Genomic DNA, 15,594 nt, shown 5'->3' with positions numbered 1-15,594 from the left:
TAGCTTCATTAATGCCTGAGGAAGGGACCTAACAACTTGGTCTCGAAAGCTCGCAATCAAACTCTCAGTTAGCCAATAAATGGTATCATTTTAACTATACTTGACCCCTAACATGCGCAGTGCCTTTTCAACCTGTGCATACACTCACTCACATGCATTACTCAGTATGGCAGAGTTTATTTTGGCAACATATACAGTATATATAGACTCTGCTGGAGTATAAATGCAGCAATTTAAAGAATAATCTGCATTACATTTTAACCCTTCTTTTTCATATCTTAAGGAAGGGCAGCGGCAGCAGCACGAGGGCTCCGTACGAGGAAACACCTCTCTCATCCGGTTTAATTTAAAACGTATATAAATATATTGAGATTAAGCAATCCCGGTGCTCAGCATAGACAGCCAGCACGCTTTGCGAGGGAGCAGTGAATCAGAGGTCCGTATAAACAGACCTCATGCTCCCTTTATTTTGCCAGATTTAAAAAAAAAATGAACCAGTCAGTCGGCAACCTGGCCCCGTGCCACAATCCGAGGCCTTGGCACCCCCATTGGGGCGCTTGTACCATAGGCTCGCCATCACAGGTTTTGGACAGGACAGGAAAAGACAGACCCTTTGACTGTAAAAAGTTGTGTAAACTGCTGGCTTTATATAAATAAAATATATTAATTATTTTTATACAACTGTTCCTTTTATTACATCTAACAGTCCTTTTACCGCCTGCAGAGTCTTTCAGTGTGAAACACTCTGCAGAGCCACTTGGCTTCACCCCCAAGAGGTCATCAGTGACAAGACGCTAGAGATTAGACTAATAAAAGTGAAAATGCACAATTTCCATGTAACATTCCAATTTATATAATATTTCTAATATTGCAATCAGATCACGGGTTTAAGTATTATTCTAGTGGCTCGCCTCCAGCTTTCCCCAACGCCAAGATCCGTCCGTGCGGCAGACATTAGCGGATCGGGTTACCGCGTCCCCGTATACCGACAGCTGGAGATTAAATTTAGAGTACCTTCGTTTTCACAGCAGCGGAGGAGACATAAGCTCCGGCTGGCTAATGTTCTGAAAACATAAAGCAAAAAGGATATTAAACGTTCCAAGGTTTATTTGTGGACTAGCTCAGGTGCGCCGCTGGCAACGTCCGCTACCCACAGCCTGGTAAATCGGCTCATTCGGGTGGATTAGTACCGACAGAGCCAAGAACCGCACCGGCCGCTACTACATGTAGAAAGACGGACAACCTTCTACCGGTACAATGATTAGGATTCTCGGATAAAAATATACAATTATGATCTATACCGTACTGGGGCGAGATAGGATTAGGTGCCCGTGGTTTGGGTTTATAATAGCTTTATAGTTTATAGGATAAACCAGCGTTCGGTTTATGAAGCTGCCTCGGAGCGGTTAGCGCGGTGGTTCGTCAGGCTTGTGCTAGAGATCGCTGTCCTTGTAACTAATCCCTTTAAACGATGGCGTGAAGAGAAAGCTTCGACAAGCAGATAAACGCATGACACAAGGTTGGGGGGGGCGGGGAGACTGCTCACCAAGGACCACCTGACCCACCTAATCTGTCCTTTCTAGACATAAGCCACCAAGACCCTGCCTAACCCACTTAGAGAAACTTCTTCGTACCAGCTATCCCTCTGCGATGACAGATAAGCATCAGTGGCCCATCTAGTCTAACCGGGTCTTCCTGCCGTAAAAAAACCTCAAACTCAAAGAATCAGTTCTTAGAAATCTCTCAGATACAGGACAGCCCGATACCTATTAAAATGTCCTACTTGCATAACTTCTACCGCTTCTCACAAATCACACACTTACACTCCCTGAGAACATTATATGTTTTATATATTTTATCTTCGTGCAGATGGCCAAAGGGGTGCATTCTATTTATGAAGTGTTAAACGTACTTGTCTATGGTACTCTCTCCCTGGATATATATATATATGTATAGAGGTTTCAAATGACCGGGGCCGCATTAGAAATATGTGCCGCCTTGCAGGATCCATGGAGGACGTCTAATTAAGAGGCCACTCGGCTACAGAATGCGCATCGGAGGACTTCAGGTCTCCAAGCAGAGAAAAGGTCTCCTTAAGGATTCTGGGAAATGGATTCTAGGAGAAGAGAAGACTTAAAGCCAAATAATAGTAAAAAGGAAACCCGCAGCTCTCCCTCTCCCTGCCTTGCAGCTCCATCTAGGTACGAGTGCTGGTAATGTAAGCAGGGGGTGGAATTTTGCTTTGCACCAGAACTTCTACTCAAAGAAAATGAAAATATAGAATAGGCTGGTACTATATATACACACATTGGATGTCAGGAGAGGTGGCCCACAAAGCTTACAATCCAATAAGGCCCTTCAGATGTTTCTAGCCCTTTATACCCGTTATTGTGCTTGAAGGACATACACTGCTATAGGTTTTCTCCTCGACTCCCTTTTGTCATAAAGTAACACACACCATTCCATTGTGTTAGCCGTACGGTGACACCAGCTGCTGTGGACAACTACCGCAGGAGGTCACACCAGCTGGCCTGCCACCCGCTGCACCTCCACCAACTGTCTCCATCAAAAAGCGCAATACTTTTGGCAAAACAGTTGGTCCGGGCAGAGGGGGTGGAAGACAACTATGTTGCGAAACAATTAATTACTGATAATCAAAGTGTCTTACTGGATACAGAGCGAGCTTTCGTCAATTACGATACAATCTGAGAGTAAACTAAAGCCCTAATAACTGGGATATCGCTAACCCTGGTCCTGAAACAGACACCGTCCTAGCCGCAACTCACCAAATTTAAAGACGCGGCCCCAACACTTCTATAGAGCACTTCTTCATCCCGGGTCCTATGCTAAAAAAAAAAAACTACAAGATCCAGAATCATCACCATGTTCCCTGTGTCTCACCTTCTAACAAACTCCTTGACCAAGCGGCTCAACTCATCCAGACTCTGGCGGCAGGTTTCCTCCGGTAACATCTTTATAATAAATTTCAACATAAAAAACCTGTATCCCCCGTACAGGATCGCCCAACGTCTGCTTGGTTTGGGATTAGATCACTAAAGGAAGAGTTGACAGGAGAGTTTGCAAGAGAGCTGTGGCTGTTTATAATTATGAGTCCCCACCAGACAGTTCGATCCGATATTACAATGTTGATTCAACTAAAACATGGTCCCATTTAGGCACAGCTCTCATGCACCCTACTGTACCATATACACTCACTGGCCACTTTATAAAGGTACACCTTGCTAGTATAGGGTCGGGGCCCCTTTTGCCTTCTTCCTTCGTGGCATACTTTCTACAAAGGTGCTGGAAACATTCCTCAGAGATTTTGGTGCGTATGGACATGATGACATCACACAGTTGCACAGATTTGTCGGCTGCAAATCCATGATACGAATCTCCCGTTCCACCACATCCCGAAGGTGCTCTATTGGATTGAGATCTGGTGACTGTGGAGGCCGTTGGGGTTCAGTGAACTCAGTGTCATGTTCAAGAAACCAGTTTGAGATGATGTGACACGGAGCATTGTCCTGCTGGATACTGTGGTCATAAAGGAATGGACATGGTCAACAACAATACTTGGGTAGGCTGTCGCATTTAAGTGATACTCAGGTGGTACTAAGGAGCCCAAAGTGTGCCAAGAAAACACCCCACCCCACCCCATTACACCACCAGCCTGAACTGTTGATACAAGGCAGGATGGATCCATGCTTTCATGTTGTTTACACCAAAGTCTGACCCTGCCACCTGAATGTCGCAGCTGAAATTGAGACTCATCAGACCAGGCAACGTTTTTCCAGTCTTCCATTGTCCAATTTTGGTGAGTCTGTGTGAATTGTAGCCTCTGCTTCCTGTTCTTAGCCGACAGGAGAGGCACCCTGTGGGGTCTTCTGCTGCTGTAGCCCATCTGCTTCAAGGTTTGACGTGTTGTGCGTTCAGAGATGGTGTTCTGCATACCTTGGTTGTAACGAGGGGTTATTTGAGTTACTCTTGCCTTTCTGTCATCTCAAACCAGTCTGCCAATTCTCCTCTGACATCAACACGGAATTTCCGTCACACACCTGCCGCTCACTGGATATTTTCTCTTTTTTGGACCATTCTCTGTGAACCCTAGAGATGGTTCTGCGTGAAAATCCCAGTAGATCAGCAGTTTCCGAAATACTCAGACCAGCCCGTCTGGCACCAACAACCAACATTCAAAGTCACTTAAATCCCCTTTCTTCCCCATTCTGATGCTTCGTTTGAACTTCAGCAAGTTGTCTTGACCACATCTTCATGCCTAAATGCATTGAGTTGCTGCCATGCGATTGGCTGATACGCTATTTGTGTTAACAAGCAATTGAACAGGTGTACCTAATAAAGTGGCCAGTGGGGAAAAAAATAAATAAAATATATATATAATAAATTGCATTGCTACGTACTAATATTGCATTAATACACAGAACTCTGCACGGAATTCATAAGGTCAGATGTTTAATATAGGATTTGAAATACATGCCTTTAAGACATTACAAAACACATCTGTCTCAAAAACACAAGGGATCCATAAGTAGGATTTTGCTGGCTTATTAGCGTACGGTTTGATCGGACCTCATTTCTATTGGGATAGGGCCTCGTCTGAAATATCTCAGGGCAACTGGTGTTATACGAATGGAGATTTTAAGCCTCGACTTGTCATTATTTAAAGATGGACTTAATTGAGTCACCTGCACTCAAGCAGGGCTATCAGCCATAACATACTGGGAGCAAATGCACAACCTGTGAGTCTTCTATATGATCGCCTGCCCCTTCACCCTGAGACTGGGGCAAAAACCCAGAGACTTGAGGGCAACCCCAGAGAGTTACCAGGTATGCTCATAGGCACACGTTAACTAATGGTTCTTCTGGGACCCTACAATCCTTACTGGAGACCCCAGTCCTTACTGGAGGATTGAGTTGTCATAGACAGATCTACCCTGATATTACCCAACTGCACCATTAACCACCAGCACAAGTCCAGAGATCAAGTCATGTTTAAAATGTACCCTGCAAACAATGCCGATAAAGCTCAAGTTTAACTACATGTATGTGCAAGATACATAGAAATGTACACGGGATGGTGATGAAGAACAACTGAGGTTTGTGTTATGATACGTCGTGTTGCCGGGGAGATTCCTAGGAAAACAAAATAAAAAAAATAAAATAAAATAAAGAATTAGGAAAAACGTAGAACATATCGTTCGAAAAGCTGCATTCAATACATTGCGAGTTTGTAGCAGTTTTAGTGTTTAGCAGAAAGCTTCATTCTGTAAATAATATCCACCTGCGTTATTCTATCTGTTGATGGATTGATAATAACATGAGAAAAGTTATTATCGCCGTGGCAACAGATCAAAGTGTCAGAGGAATATAGCACATACGCTTGCTGATACTTTCACAGTTATGTCTCGGCTTCCTCTGGAAGAAAAATATTCTTTCTGCAAGTCTGGAGACCCCGAGTACAACGCAACGCGGGGCCGATAACAGACCGCAGAGCCCAAGCACGCGGGGAACACGGAGAGCGCGGAGTCAGACAGCAAACCGAGAGCGCCCGTCAACTAAACAAGGAATTATACGTTAACTGGCATCGATACATCGAGGACGTGCGACAACCCCCCCCATGGGTCCTATAGCCGCATAACTCCACCCCTCGAGGGCCACAAACAGAACGTGATGTTTGGATATCCCAGCACAGGTCCAGGAATCTCAATTGAACATCCATTAGACTGCTTGTTTTTGAGGCAGCGATGCACAGAATTCCCGGTCTGCTTCCGGCTCTCTATTTAGCTTCACTGAGCTGGAGGGGAAAGTAAATGGAGAGCCAGAAGCAGACCGAGAATTCTACGCATCGTTGCCTCAAAACAAGCAGTACAATGGATGTTCAATTGAGATTCCTGGAAACCAGGGCCACCATCAGAGGGGTTACAGCCAGTACCCAAGCATGGGGCCCTAGCAAGCAGGGGGAGCCCCCCAAGCTTCCCTGATCTGGCACATGAGACCCTCGTTGGCCCTAGAAGGCTACTACTCAAGACTGGGCTTGGAGTCTTTGTGCCCCAGATGCCCGCTTTCAGTGAATGGTGCACTGTGGCTCCATTGTGGCCATGGGGCAGGCGGGCCCCTGTCTGCAGGTTTGTACCGGGAACGAAGATTTCTGACAGCGGCCCTGAACACTATGTTTTTGCACCAAAACGACTGGCGTAAAAGCCCTGCGAGCTCCCAGAATACCCCTGGTGTCTGCATTCTACCCCTAACCGTTCACAAGCCCCTCACTCCAAAAAGTAATTGGATTTTTCCTGAATTCACATTACCCAAATGAAATTGTTATAAATTATACATTACACCGCGCGCTATCACCAGAACGCTCAACTTACCCTCCTGAGGAGGCTCTCTCCCACACCAACATGGCCGCGTCCACTGGCGGCTCACACCGAATTACCATCACTAAGCGAAGGGAAATCCACTTAGCCACGCCCCATGCACAACAATAAGCGAATCCGATGTGTAAGATAGTGTGCGTAATCAGCTTCTCCCTCCAATCAGCATTTTGTTCATAAATTCATGCCACCCACATATCAGTCCAACGACCGGAGTCTAAGGGCGGGATTACGTGAGTTGTGACGGATGCCCATTAGGGTCAAGAAGGTTGCATTAAGTGCCTCAGGTTCAGAGTGAAGGTCCCGACATGAGTTGGTCTCTGTGCCGAGTGTCCGCAGCTCTCCTGCGCCAGACCGGGCCCCGCCGGGGGGCGCTGCTGCTGACAGGCTGCCGGTGGCAGAGTCAGGGCTCTGCGTCTTCGGAACACCTGGAGAAGCTGGTGAAGAAGGACAAGGTGGTTGTGTTTATCAAGGGCACCCCGGCCCAGCCCATGTGCGGCTTCAGTAACGCGGTGGTGCAGATCCTCCGGATGCACGGGGTGGAGGAATATGCGGCCTATAATGTACTGGAGGACCAGGACCTCAGACAGGGTGAGATGGACTGGGGTCGGGGGTGTCTATGGACCGGTAGTGCATCAGCTGGTAGATTGTGCCAGGGGTATATTGGAGGGGATCGGGGTATAGGGGCAGGGGGTGTAAGAGCTGGCAGCATGTGCCAGGGGTATATTGGAGGGGATGGGGGTATATGGGCAGGCAGCATTGCCAGGGGTAGATTGGAGGGGATTGGGGTATATGGGCAGGGGGCGTAAGAGTTGGCAGCGTGTGCCAGGGGTATATTGGAGGGGATCGGGGTATATGGGCAGGGGCCGTAAGAGTTGGCAGCGTGTGCCAGGGGTATATTGGAGGGGATCGGGGTACATGGGCAGGGGGCGTAAGAGTTGGCAGCGTGTGCCAGGGGTATATTGGAGGGGATCGGGGTATATGGGCAGGGGGCGTAAGAGTTGGCAGTGTGTGCCAGGGGTATATTGGAGGGGATCGGGGTACATGGGCAGGGGGTGTATGAGCTGGCAGCATGTGCCAGGGGTATATTGGAGGGGATGTATAGGCAGGAGGTAGGAGACAGGTAAGCGGAGTAATGGTGCATATGGGCTATTATACAGCTTTAACCACTATAGCAATCGGACCGGATCGCCTCGATTCGTTGTTCCTCTCGCTGGCTGCAATCGTCCCGGACCGAGGACTGGATAAGGTTTTAAGTTCCTACAGAAGAAAATGATGCCGAGCGGAGCTTGTCTGCCATCAGATCGCTTTTCTATGATCCTGAATCCAAGAAGCTGCTGTCTAACAGACAAAAATGATGTTCTGAAGACGTTTAAGTCGGTTACTGTCTGATATATAGTCCTGATATGTGTTTGGACCTGCTGTTACCTATGCGTGCAAACAGCGTTATTCTATATGTTTCTGTTCTGTAGAAGGTTATAGTATAGTGTAATAGTGTAAGCCCGCGTGATTATGCTTGGTTGTGCCGTAACGCCGGCCGGACACACAATTGCCTGAGCGAGCCGAGTGACGGGCGGATTGTGCAACTTTGGCTCGTCTGCTGCATGAAGATTTGACAGCGATGGGCTGAACGTGACTTGGCGTTTTCTGGCATCCAGGAACAGCAAACATGGAGCCGTGAGCTTCTGTGCCAGAATGCTGTTCTTTTAAACATAGCTTTAGTGTCGCCCTATGCGTATCTGCCGGTACACGTCCTCTCCTTGCTTATGCTTAACCGGTTTTATTCCAAAGCCGCAGGGCTCACGTTGCCTTTTATTTATAGCCGCTCTGCCCATCTAGAAACCCGGCCTGACCTGCCCTTTTGTTCTGCATTCAGCATAATTCTATGTTTATGCCATACAGGCTTAAATACCCTCACTCGCTTAAAACTCTACCGTTTCAGCTGGAGGGCCGTTCTGTGTGTCCACCACCAACTCACTGCATGTTCTGCTTTGCAGGGATAAAGAACTTCTCAAACTGGCCCACCATCCCTCAGGTGTATCTGAATGGAGAGTTTGTCGGCGGATGTGACATCTTGCTGCAGATGCATCAGAACGGAGACCTGGTGGAAGAATTGAAGAAGCTGGGAATCCGATCGGCGTTACTGGACGCAGCGCCGAGCCAAGAGAAGAAATAAAGCGCAGAGCGTATTGTAAACCTATACTGAACTCTTGATGACGACGACCATCCCTTCTGACACCACAAAAGCCTTATATAATATGGTGAACTCTCGCGCAAGTAAAATTCACTTGCTGCATACGTAATCTGTGGAATTTCTGAAACGGGGAGGGGAAAAAAAATGTTAGGTTTTCTTTTTTTCTTTTTTCCTGTTGGGGACTCGAAATACCAGTGTTGCTTATCTGTTGAAATGCCAGTGTTGCGCTGGATGGGTTAAATCGGTGGTGCTTTCCAATGTCCTGGGCCTTTCTGGCAGTAAAAAGGGTTAACCCTGTATAATAAGGCAACGACCACTGATCTGCAGAGATGCAAATATAACTCTAGAATATATTGTAAACAATAAATATATGAATTTGTTATCATGTACACGTGTTCCTTTACTGTGTCCGGTGTGGGATATCCAACAAAGTATCGCAAAGGGGTTTGCTGAGGGTCACGGGAGCTGTCAGCGGCGATGGGGGGGGGGTTGTGATAGACCAGAAGGCTGCACCGCTATATAGATTTTATTTCCTTTTTAAATATAGAAGAAACCGACGCGAAAGGACAAGAGACGCAACACAACATCAACGCAACAGCTTGGGTTCTTCCTTAAACTGTAGACGGGGCAGCCAGGAGGAAGATCAGCTTTAACCCCTTAATGACAAAGCCCGTACGGGCTCAAAATGCATTGTTTTCAATGGGTTTAAGGACCGCCCATTGTCGTTAAGGGGTTAATGCTGGAATATGTTATTTGTTGCAGGTTTTATTTTAAAGATGGAGACATACACCTTTAAAAACATTTTTTTTCCTTAAGAAACCATACAGGTCATTAATAAACATGATTCTGGCTCAGATTTAAAAAGTGGTCTTATCCCCATAGCAACGATTGGAACGGACCAATCCGCAAGAACGTTATGTACTTTGGTGAAATAACTATTTTTTTTTACATTTTGTAAAAGTATCCTGTTTTGTAAATCCCCTTTTATTTATATAATTTTTTTTTAGAAAGATTAAATTTCTTTTTAATGTGTCCATCAATATGGGCACCGCATGCAAGTTAACCCTTTAAGCTTATAGTTTGTGCATAGTGTAACTTAAGAACACACTCTAGTGATTTATATTAAATAAAAAATAAGTAAAAGATGGGTGTAAGCGCACAATTTAAGCAGGGTAAATCCAAAGGGAATGAAAGGAATATAGAATCTTTTGCTTAAATCTGAAGATCAGGATTAAACTATTTTAAGTGACGCTGGTCTTAAAAAATGTGGATTTCTGCTTTAATAGCTTTATTTTGTGACTACCATTGCTCTCCAGCAGGGGGCAGTGCTGTGCTAGGAGCCTTCCTGCTAAGAATGATGGATCTGACTTTTCTTAATCGCTTAAAATACTAAAATGCTTCAATCCCTGCTTTCAGAATCTGATATCCATGACGAGGTTCCTTCTCTCTGACCTGATACAAAGTCAGCCTGCTATTCCAAAAGAAAACATTGTTACCCTTACTCAACACAACAAGCAACTGCTCACATTGAAAATATTTTTGTTTTTTAAGGAAAACATCAACATTCATGCAGAACACATTTTCCCATCACAGAAGTGATGCATATTTTCCTGATATATCACTAATGCATGTTTTATCTTCAAGATTGTACAGCGCTACAGAGTTTGATGGCACTATAAAAAACTAATAATAATAATTGTAAGCTGACGAGCAGGACTCTCTCAACCAAATGTATCAGCTCGTCTTAGTCTGTCAATTCTCGTCCTGTCATACCCCTTGAATATCTGTATTGTAAGAAGCGCTTCGTATAGTTGGCGCTATATAAACAAAAGATAATAATAATATTGGTTGATTTTACCATTTGTTAACTATTGATGGTGACAAATAATGTAATTTAGAAACTGCAGAACGCCGATACTCTCAAACCCAGCAATCATTCTGAGCTCCTGGAAAAGAGGGACTGGCCTTACTTAATAGGGACACTTGGGTGGTATATTTTCAGTCCCATCTTCTCTTTGCTAGGAGGCTAGTGTTCTCCTTGGCAACCCAATTTACTAAAAAAAAAAAATAGCCAGCATTAAGATCTGAATAAAATGCAAATTGGACAAATTTAATTTCTAAGCATAGGTTTCATTTGTTTACTAATTACATTCTTTCGCCTAGTCAAGCAAAAGTGAGCAGTCATTTCTTTTTTTCTCACATAAATCATTATCAGCAAAATTGCCTTGTATGAAGTTTAGAAACTAAGGCCCTGCAGATTATCATCATTGCATATTTATGAATTTCGTGCAAAAAGATAATGAAAGGGAGTGTAGCAAACAAGAAGCGGTCTTAAGGCAAGAAAAAAAATGAATGAATAAAAGATGGTAAAAGTGTCCCCTTATGCCAAGAATATTAACGTTCTCTGTGAGTATATGAAAGACAGTATTCACTAAACAGCACGCTGCAAGTGAGATCAAGCATCTCTATTAAAAGGGAACTTTTACACTTTTTACATTTTTTTTTACAACCAATTTATGAAAACTACAGAGAATTTATTGTTGGGTTTCTTCTCCCAATCAATATAATTCTTATGAAGATATTAGCATATATAGAGTGTGAGTAACTTGGGAAAAAGGGACAGAGAACCCAATGGGTTATTATTATTATTTTATTGTTATTATTATTATTTATTATTATTATTATGTTAATAATAATACAATAATAAATAATATTGTTAATATAATGATACATAATAATGTTAATAATAATACATGTTAACATAATTTATTATTATTATTATTAATTCAAATAAATATATATATATATATATATATATATATATATATATATATATATATAATTTATTATTAAATGGAACCTTTATGTTGTTCGTATGTTGCCACTGTTTCCACAGGACAAAAAGTATATCTGCTTAGAAATGCTTAGTGGCCCACAGAAGAAAACGTTCCCCACTAACCGTCGTCGAGAGATTAACTGGTAGATCAAGAAGAACCAGCGGTGATATTAATCCACATGGAACCGGTCGTTCCACCCAGTGCAGAAGATGGAATGTTTGGGTCAAAGCAGTTATTGGAAAGGAATGATTCGGTTTCTACGCTGGAAACTTTTCATTATTGTGGGTTTTGTGGATCCGTGGACTAAATAGTCCGGGTTAAAACTATTTAGTGATTGGTGGAACATTGTCTTCTGTCCATGAACATCAGGCTGTTCTTCAAGAAACTCCATACACGAGGATGGTGGGACTGGACCCCAGTGAAGGCCAGTAGAGAACCCAACTGGGAACTCAGGATAAGGGGCACCCAGGAATTCAACCAGGAATCGAAATTGATAACCTTTCCCAAAGAGCGTTATACAAAGTCCAACAATGACTCCATAAGCTCTAGGTGATCTAATGACCTTGGATCCAACAATGGCTTTCAATCTGCAACATAAGGCTCGTGTAAAAGAATTGTCTTGGCAGAGGTTAACAAAATGTAGTTTCCTGTAGAATAAAAGCCCGTATTGAATTTCTATTCTTCTTTATAAATTAAGCTTTTTCTCATTTTTTTCTCCATTTTTGCTATCAGCGAGGCACACAGAAGCTTTTTTTTCTTTTTGTGTCTGTAGGTATTCCAATATCATCTGCATAACACAAAGATTTATAATCAGGCCCGGAGCGGGGATTTCATTTGATTTCGACTCACTTTGGTAAGCAGGCAGAAGGGATCAGATTTGGATTATAGCATTTCTTTTCGAAAAAAAAGACTTTGAAAGAAATGTTTTGTTTTTTAATGTTGCGGGGCCCTATGCCCCACATCTCTTCTGTATAATACAAAGGTAACCTGGTCATTCTCTGCAATAAACTCATTCTAATTAAGTCTATTTCTTGCTATTTTATTAAAACTCTCTCTTTATTCATATTACTTTTTGCTGTAATTATTGACCGTTATTGTGAGATATTAGAGGAAGATAACCTCGAAATTTAAATTCAATTAAAAAATAATAAGCAAATAAAATATTTTGCATTATTTGTAGTAAAGAGTTTTTCTCCATCAGCTCATTGACCTTTAACACTTTTGGAACATATACACCAGGGTGAGAACTTTCCAACTTAAAGGGAAGGTACAAAATCTGACTAATGGAAGTCTATGGAGGAACAGACTTCATTAGCATTGCCATAAAGCATCAGCTCAGTGTGGTGTGTGAGCCGGGAAAGTCACCCAAAATATCACATGACTGACGGCAATGGCAGCCTCCAGGTCTGCAGATAAAGGAAGCTTTTTGGCACAAAATGAGATAAAACACATTTTTTTTTCATGCTAAAACAACATATTTGTTCCATGGCACCACCCATTTAATGGGGAGGGATAATCACGCAAATCTTGAAAGCAGAACATTTAGTTGGCTGCCCCCATAGAATAGCCATATGGGTTGCTTGTTTAGTAGTCTATCAACACTATGACTAAGCCTAATGCCATATACTGTATGGAAAAAACTTAATATTTGGCAATTTAATGAATGAAACTGAAAAGTATAAGATAAAGTAAAATTAAAAAGATCTACTTTAGGGAAATTCCCCCAATGGGGTACTTGTGGTCTGAAGCTATATTGTATTTAGAGCTGAGACTTTTGTAGGGTAAATGTATATGACTTTTTTTCCTCCCCCAAGCCCCCCCGCTGAATGGCCCACCAGTTGCTTTTGCCTCCGTATATTAAGAAATCATTTATCTTGGCTAATCCCATCTACACAGCAGTCTCCTCTAACACACCCTGTCTGCCACCGCCAGATAGGGATTTTAACACAGAACAGCAGCCTTTGGCGATAAGAAGAAGAAAAAATGTAAAAAAAAATAATAAAAAAAAAAATACGGAAATGGAACTTCGTGTGGTTGTGAATAAGAACATTTCACGGCAGATCAGGCCCCATTCAGCCCCCCCGTCTAGTCTGCCCGTTTTTCCTGCTGTAAAGACTCAAACCTTAATCAGTCCATAATCTCATTTTAGATTCAGGAGCTATATATCTATCCCTTACTGTATTAGTCTCTCCCACCTCTGCTGGGAAGCTGTTCCATTTATCTACCAGTACGGTAGATTTAAGTCTCTGACCCTCTAGTTTTAGACCATGAACATCTTGTTCTAACATTTCTAATGAAGGTAGACCTCTGTAGTATGACTGAGCCAGTTATAAACATAAGAATAAACATGTTTTTAGGTTGATGTATTCAGGGCCGGGCTGGGCCGGGGGGGCAGGGGGGCAATTGCCCCCCAGGCCGCCCGAAATCTAATCTAAACGGCCGCTGGGTGCTGATGCCGCCGGCCGGCGCCGGCGCTACTGTAATATGGCAAGCCGGATCGGCTATTAAATGCAAAAAAAATAGTATGAAAGCAGCGCCGGCCGGCGGCATCAGCACCCAGCAGCCGTATGCGATGGCCGCCAAGTGATGGGAGCAGCGTGAGGGGTGAAAGCTCCGCCCCCTCGCACTCACCTTTCACCCCTCACGCTGCTCCCATCACTATGCGGCCATCAGATTGTTGGAAATTGAATCTAAACGGCCGCTGGGTGCTGATGCTGCCGGCCAGCGCTACTTTAATACTTTATTTATTTTTAATATGGCAAGCCGATCCGGCATATTAAATAAATAAAAAAAGGATTAAAGTAGCTCCGGCCGGTGGCATCAGCACCCAGCGGCCGTTTAGATCGGTTTTCCAGCAGTCTGATGGCCGCATAGTGATGGGAGCAGCGTGAGGGGTGAAAGGTGAGTGCGAGGGGGCGGAGCCACTTCACTTGACTTGCCCCCCAGGCATTAGGCTGCCAGCCCTCCCCTGGATGTATTAAAAATAGCCAAAGCACAGAAAGGCTAGTAACGCTTTTGAATTCCATTAGGGCTTAACGAGTGCATAATATGTGCCAAAAAGATTAAATTCAGTTATTTTGATCTACTACGTATTTGTAAAATACTTATTAATTCTTCCCAAACCTCACATTTTACATGAATATATGTAAACATTTTTTATAATCCTGTACTAAATAAAAATGGCATAAAAAATGCTAATTCCAAGTAATTTATAACATCCTAATTCTCAACCATAATTAGGTACAAAAATGGGTATATTCCTTTTGAAAATCAGCATATACCAAAATGCATTTTTTTTATTAAAAATAAATTTAAAAAAAAAATAAAAAAAAAATGTTTTCATTGTTTTAAAGATCAAAACGCATGAACAGAAGGCATTGCCGGGACAATTCATAAATCCCAGTATAATGTCAATTCTAACTTCACAGAACGACTTGAGGGACTAATTAAGCTGTTTTTCATAATTCTTTCATCTCTTAGTTCCAATAATAATTCTATTGCCTCAGCGGGTATTGAAAAACATTTGCTTCTAACAGAAATAAAATTAATAAAAAAAAAAAAAAATTAAAAAAAATTAAAGAATAAAAAAAGAAATGACTGTGAAAAGATTATTTGGTGAACGGATATAAATAAAATCACGGGGAGTCAATCTTGAGTGTATTTTTGGACCGGGCATTATCTGTATAAATCCAAATCACAAAACGCTGGACTTTTATTACGGTTTTTTTTTTTTTACCAATGTATTATGTTTTTTTGTATTCTTTATAATAATAAATAGAAGCACAGATCTAGTCTGTCTGTGTTTCCTGATTTAAAGAGTCAAACCTTAATCAGTCGTCGGTCTCTTCTTAGATTCAGGAGCCATATGCCTCTCCCATGCATGTTTAAATTCCCTCACTGTATTACCCTCTACCACTTCTGCTGGCAGCCTGTCCCACTCATCTACCACTTCTGCTGGCAAGGGTCTTCCTTCCTACCCAGCTTTATTAGGGCCGCTTGGCTGCCAACGTTTCTTAAGGTTCCAGGTATAATTAAATCTTTTTATTTTGTGGACATGCTTTATTGTGAAACGTGACGACATGACTAATAAGTGTCACCAGCAAATGGGAAAGCTAGAAGGTGGCCGCTGACACGACAGCAGTAAATTCCCTATAGAATATTCTATACTACCCGA

The 15,594-nt window shown here is 42.9% G+C and overlaps 1 protein-coding gene, 1 long non-coding RNA gene and 1 other non-coding gene across 3 annotated transcripts; 1 reads left to right on the top strand and 2 right to left on the bottom strand.

Moving 5' to 3' along the window:
* Positions 1–4,458: 4,458 nt before the first annotated feature.
* LOC128504986 (uncharacterized) lies at positions 4,459–4,919 on the bottom strand. Its single transcript, XR_008355516.1, has 2 exons — positions 4,756–4,919; positions 4,459–4,561 (listed from the first exon to the last, which is right to left on the bottom strand). It is a non-coding gene; the product is annotated as an uncharacterized LOC128504986 (long non-coding RNA).
* A 325-nt stretch (positions 4,920–5,244) lies between these two features.
* LOC128466756 (small Cajal body-specific RNA 13) lies at positions 5,245–5,512 on the bottom strand. Its single transcript, XR_008345537.1, has one exon. It is a non-coding gene; the product is annotated as a small Cajal body-specific RNA 13 (non-coding RNA).
* A 1,102-nt stretch (positions 5,513–6,614) lies between these two features.
* GLRX5 (glutaredoxin 5) lies at positions 6,615–8,970 on the top strand. The gene is made up of 2 exons (XM_053475258.1): positions 6,615–6,980; positions 8,387–8,970. Exons 1-2 carry the CDS (start codon positions 6,698–6,700, stop codon positions 8,563–8,565), a joined length of 462 nt encoding a protein of 153 aa, XP_053331233.1. The 5' UTR covers positions 6,615–6,697; the 3' UTR covers positions 8,566–8,970.
* The last annotated feature ends 6,624 nt before the right edge of the window (positions 8,971–15,594 follow it).

This window comes from Spea bombifrons, chromosome 9 (assembly GCF_027358695.1).
Source record: "Spea bombifrons isolate aSpeBom1 chromosome 9, aSpeBom1.2.pri, whole genome shotgun sequence".
Taxonomy (NCBI): Eukaryota; Metazoa; Chordata; class Amphibia; order Anura; family Pelobatidae; genus Spea; species Spea bombifrons.
The sequence above is the reverse complement of the archived record's forward strand: the minus strand, read 5'-3'. Positions and strand labels throughout refer to the sequence as shown.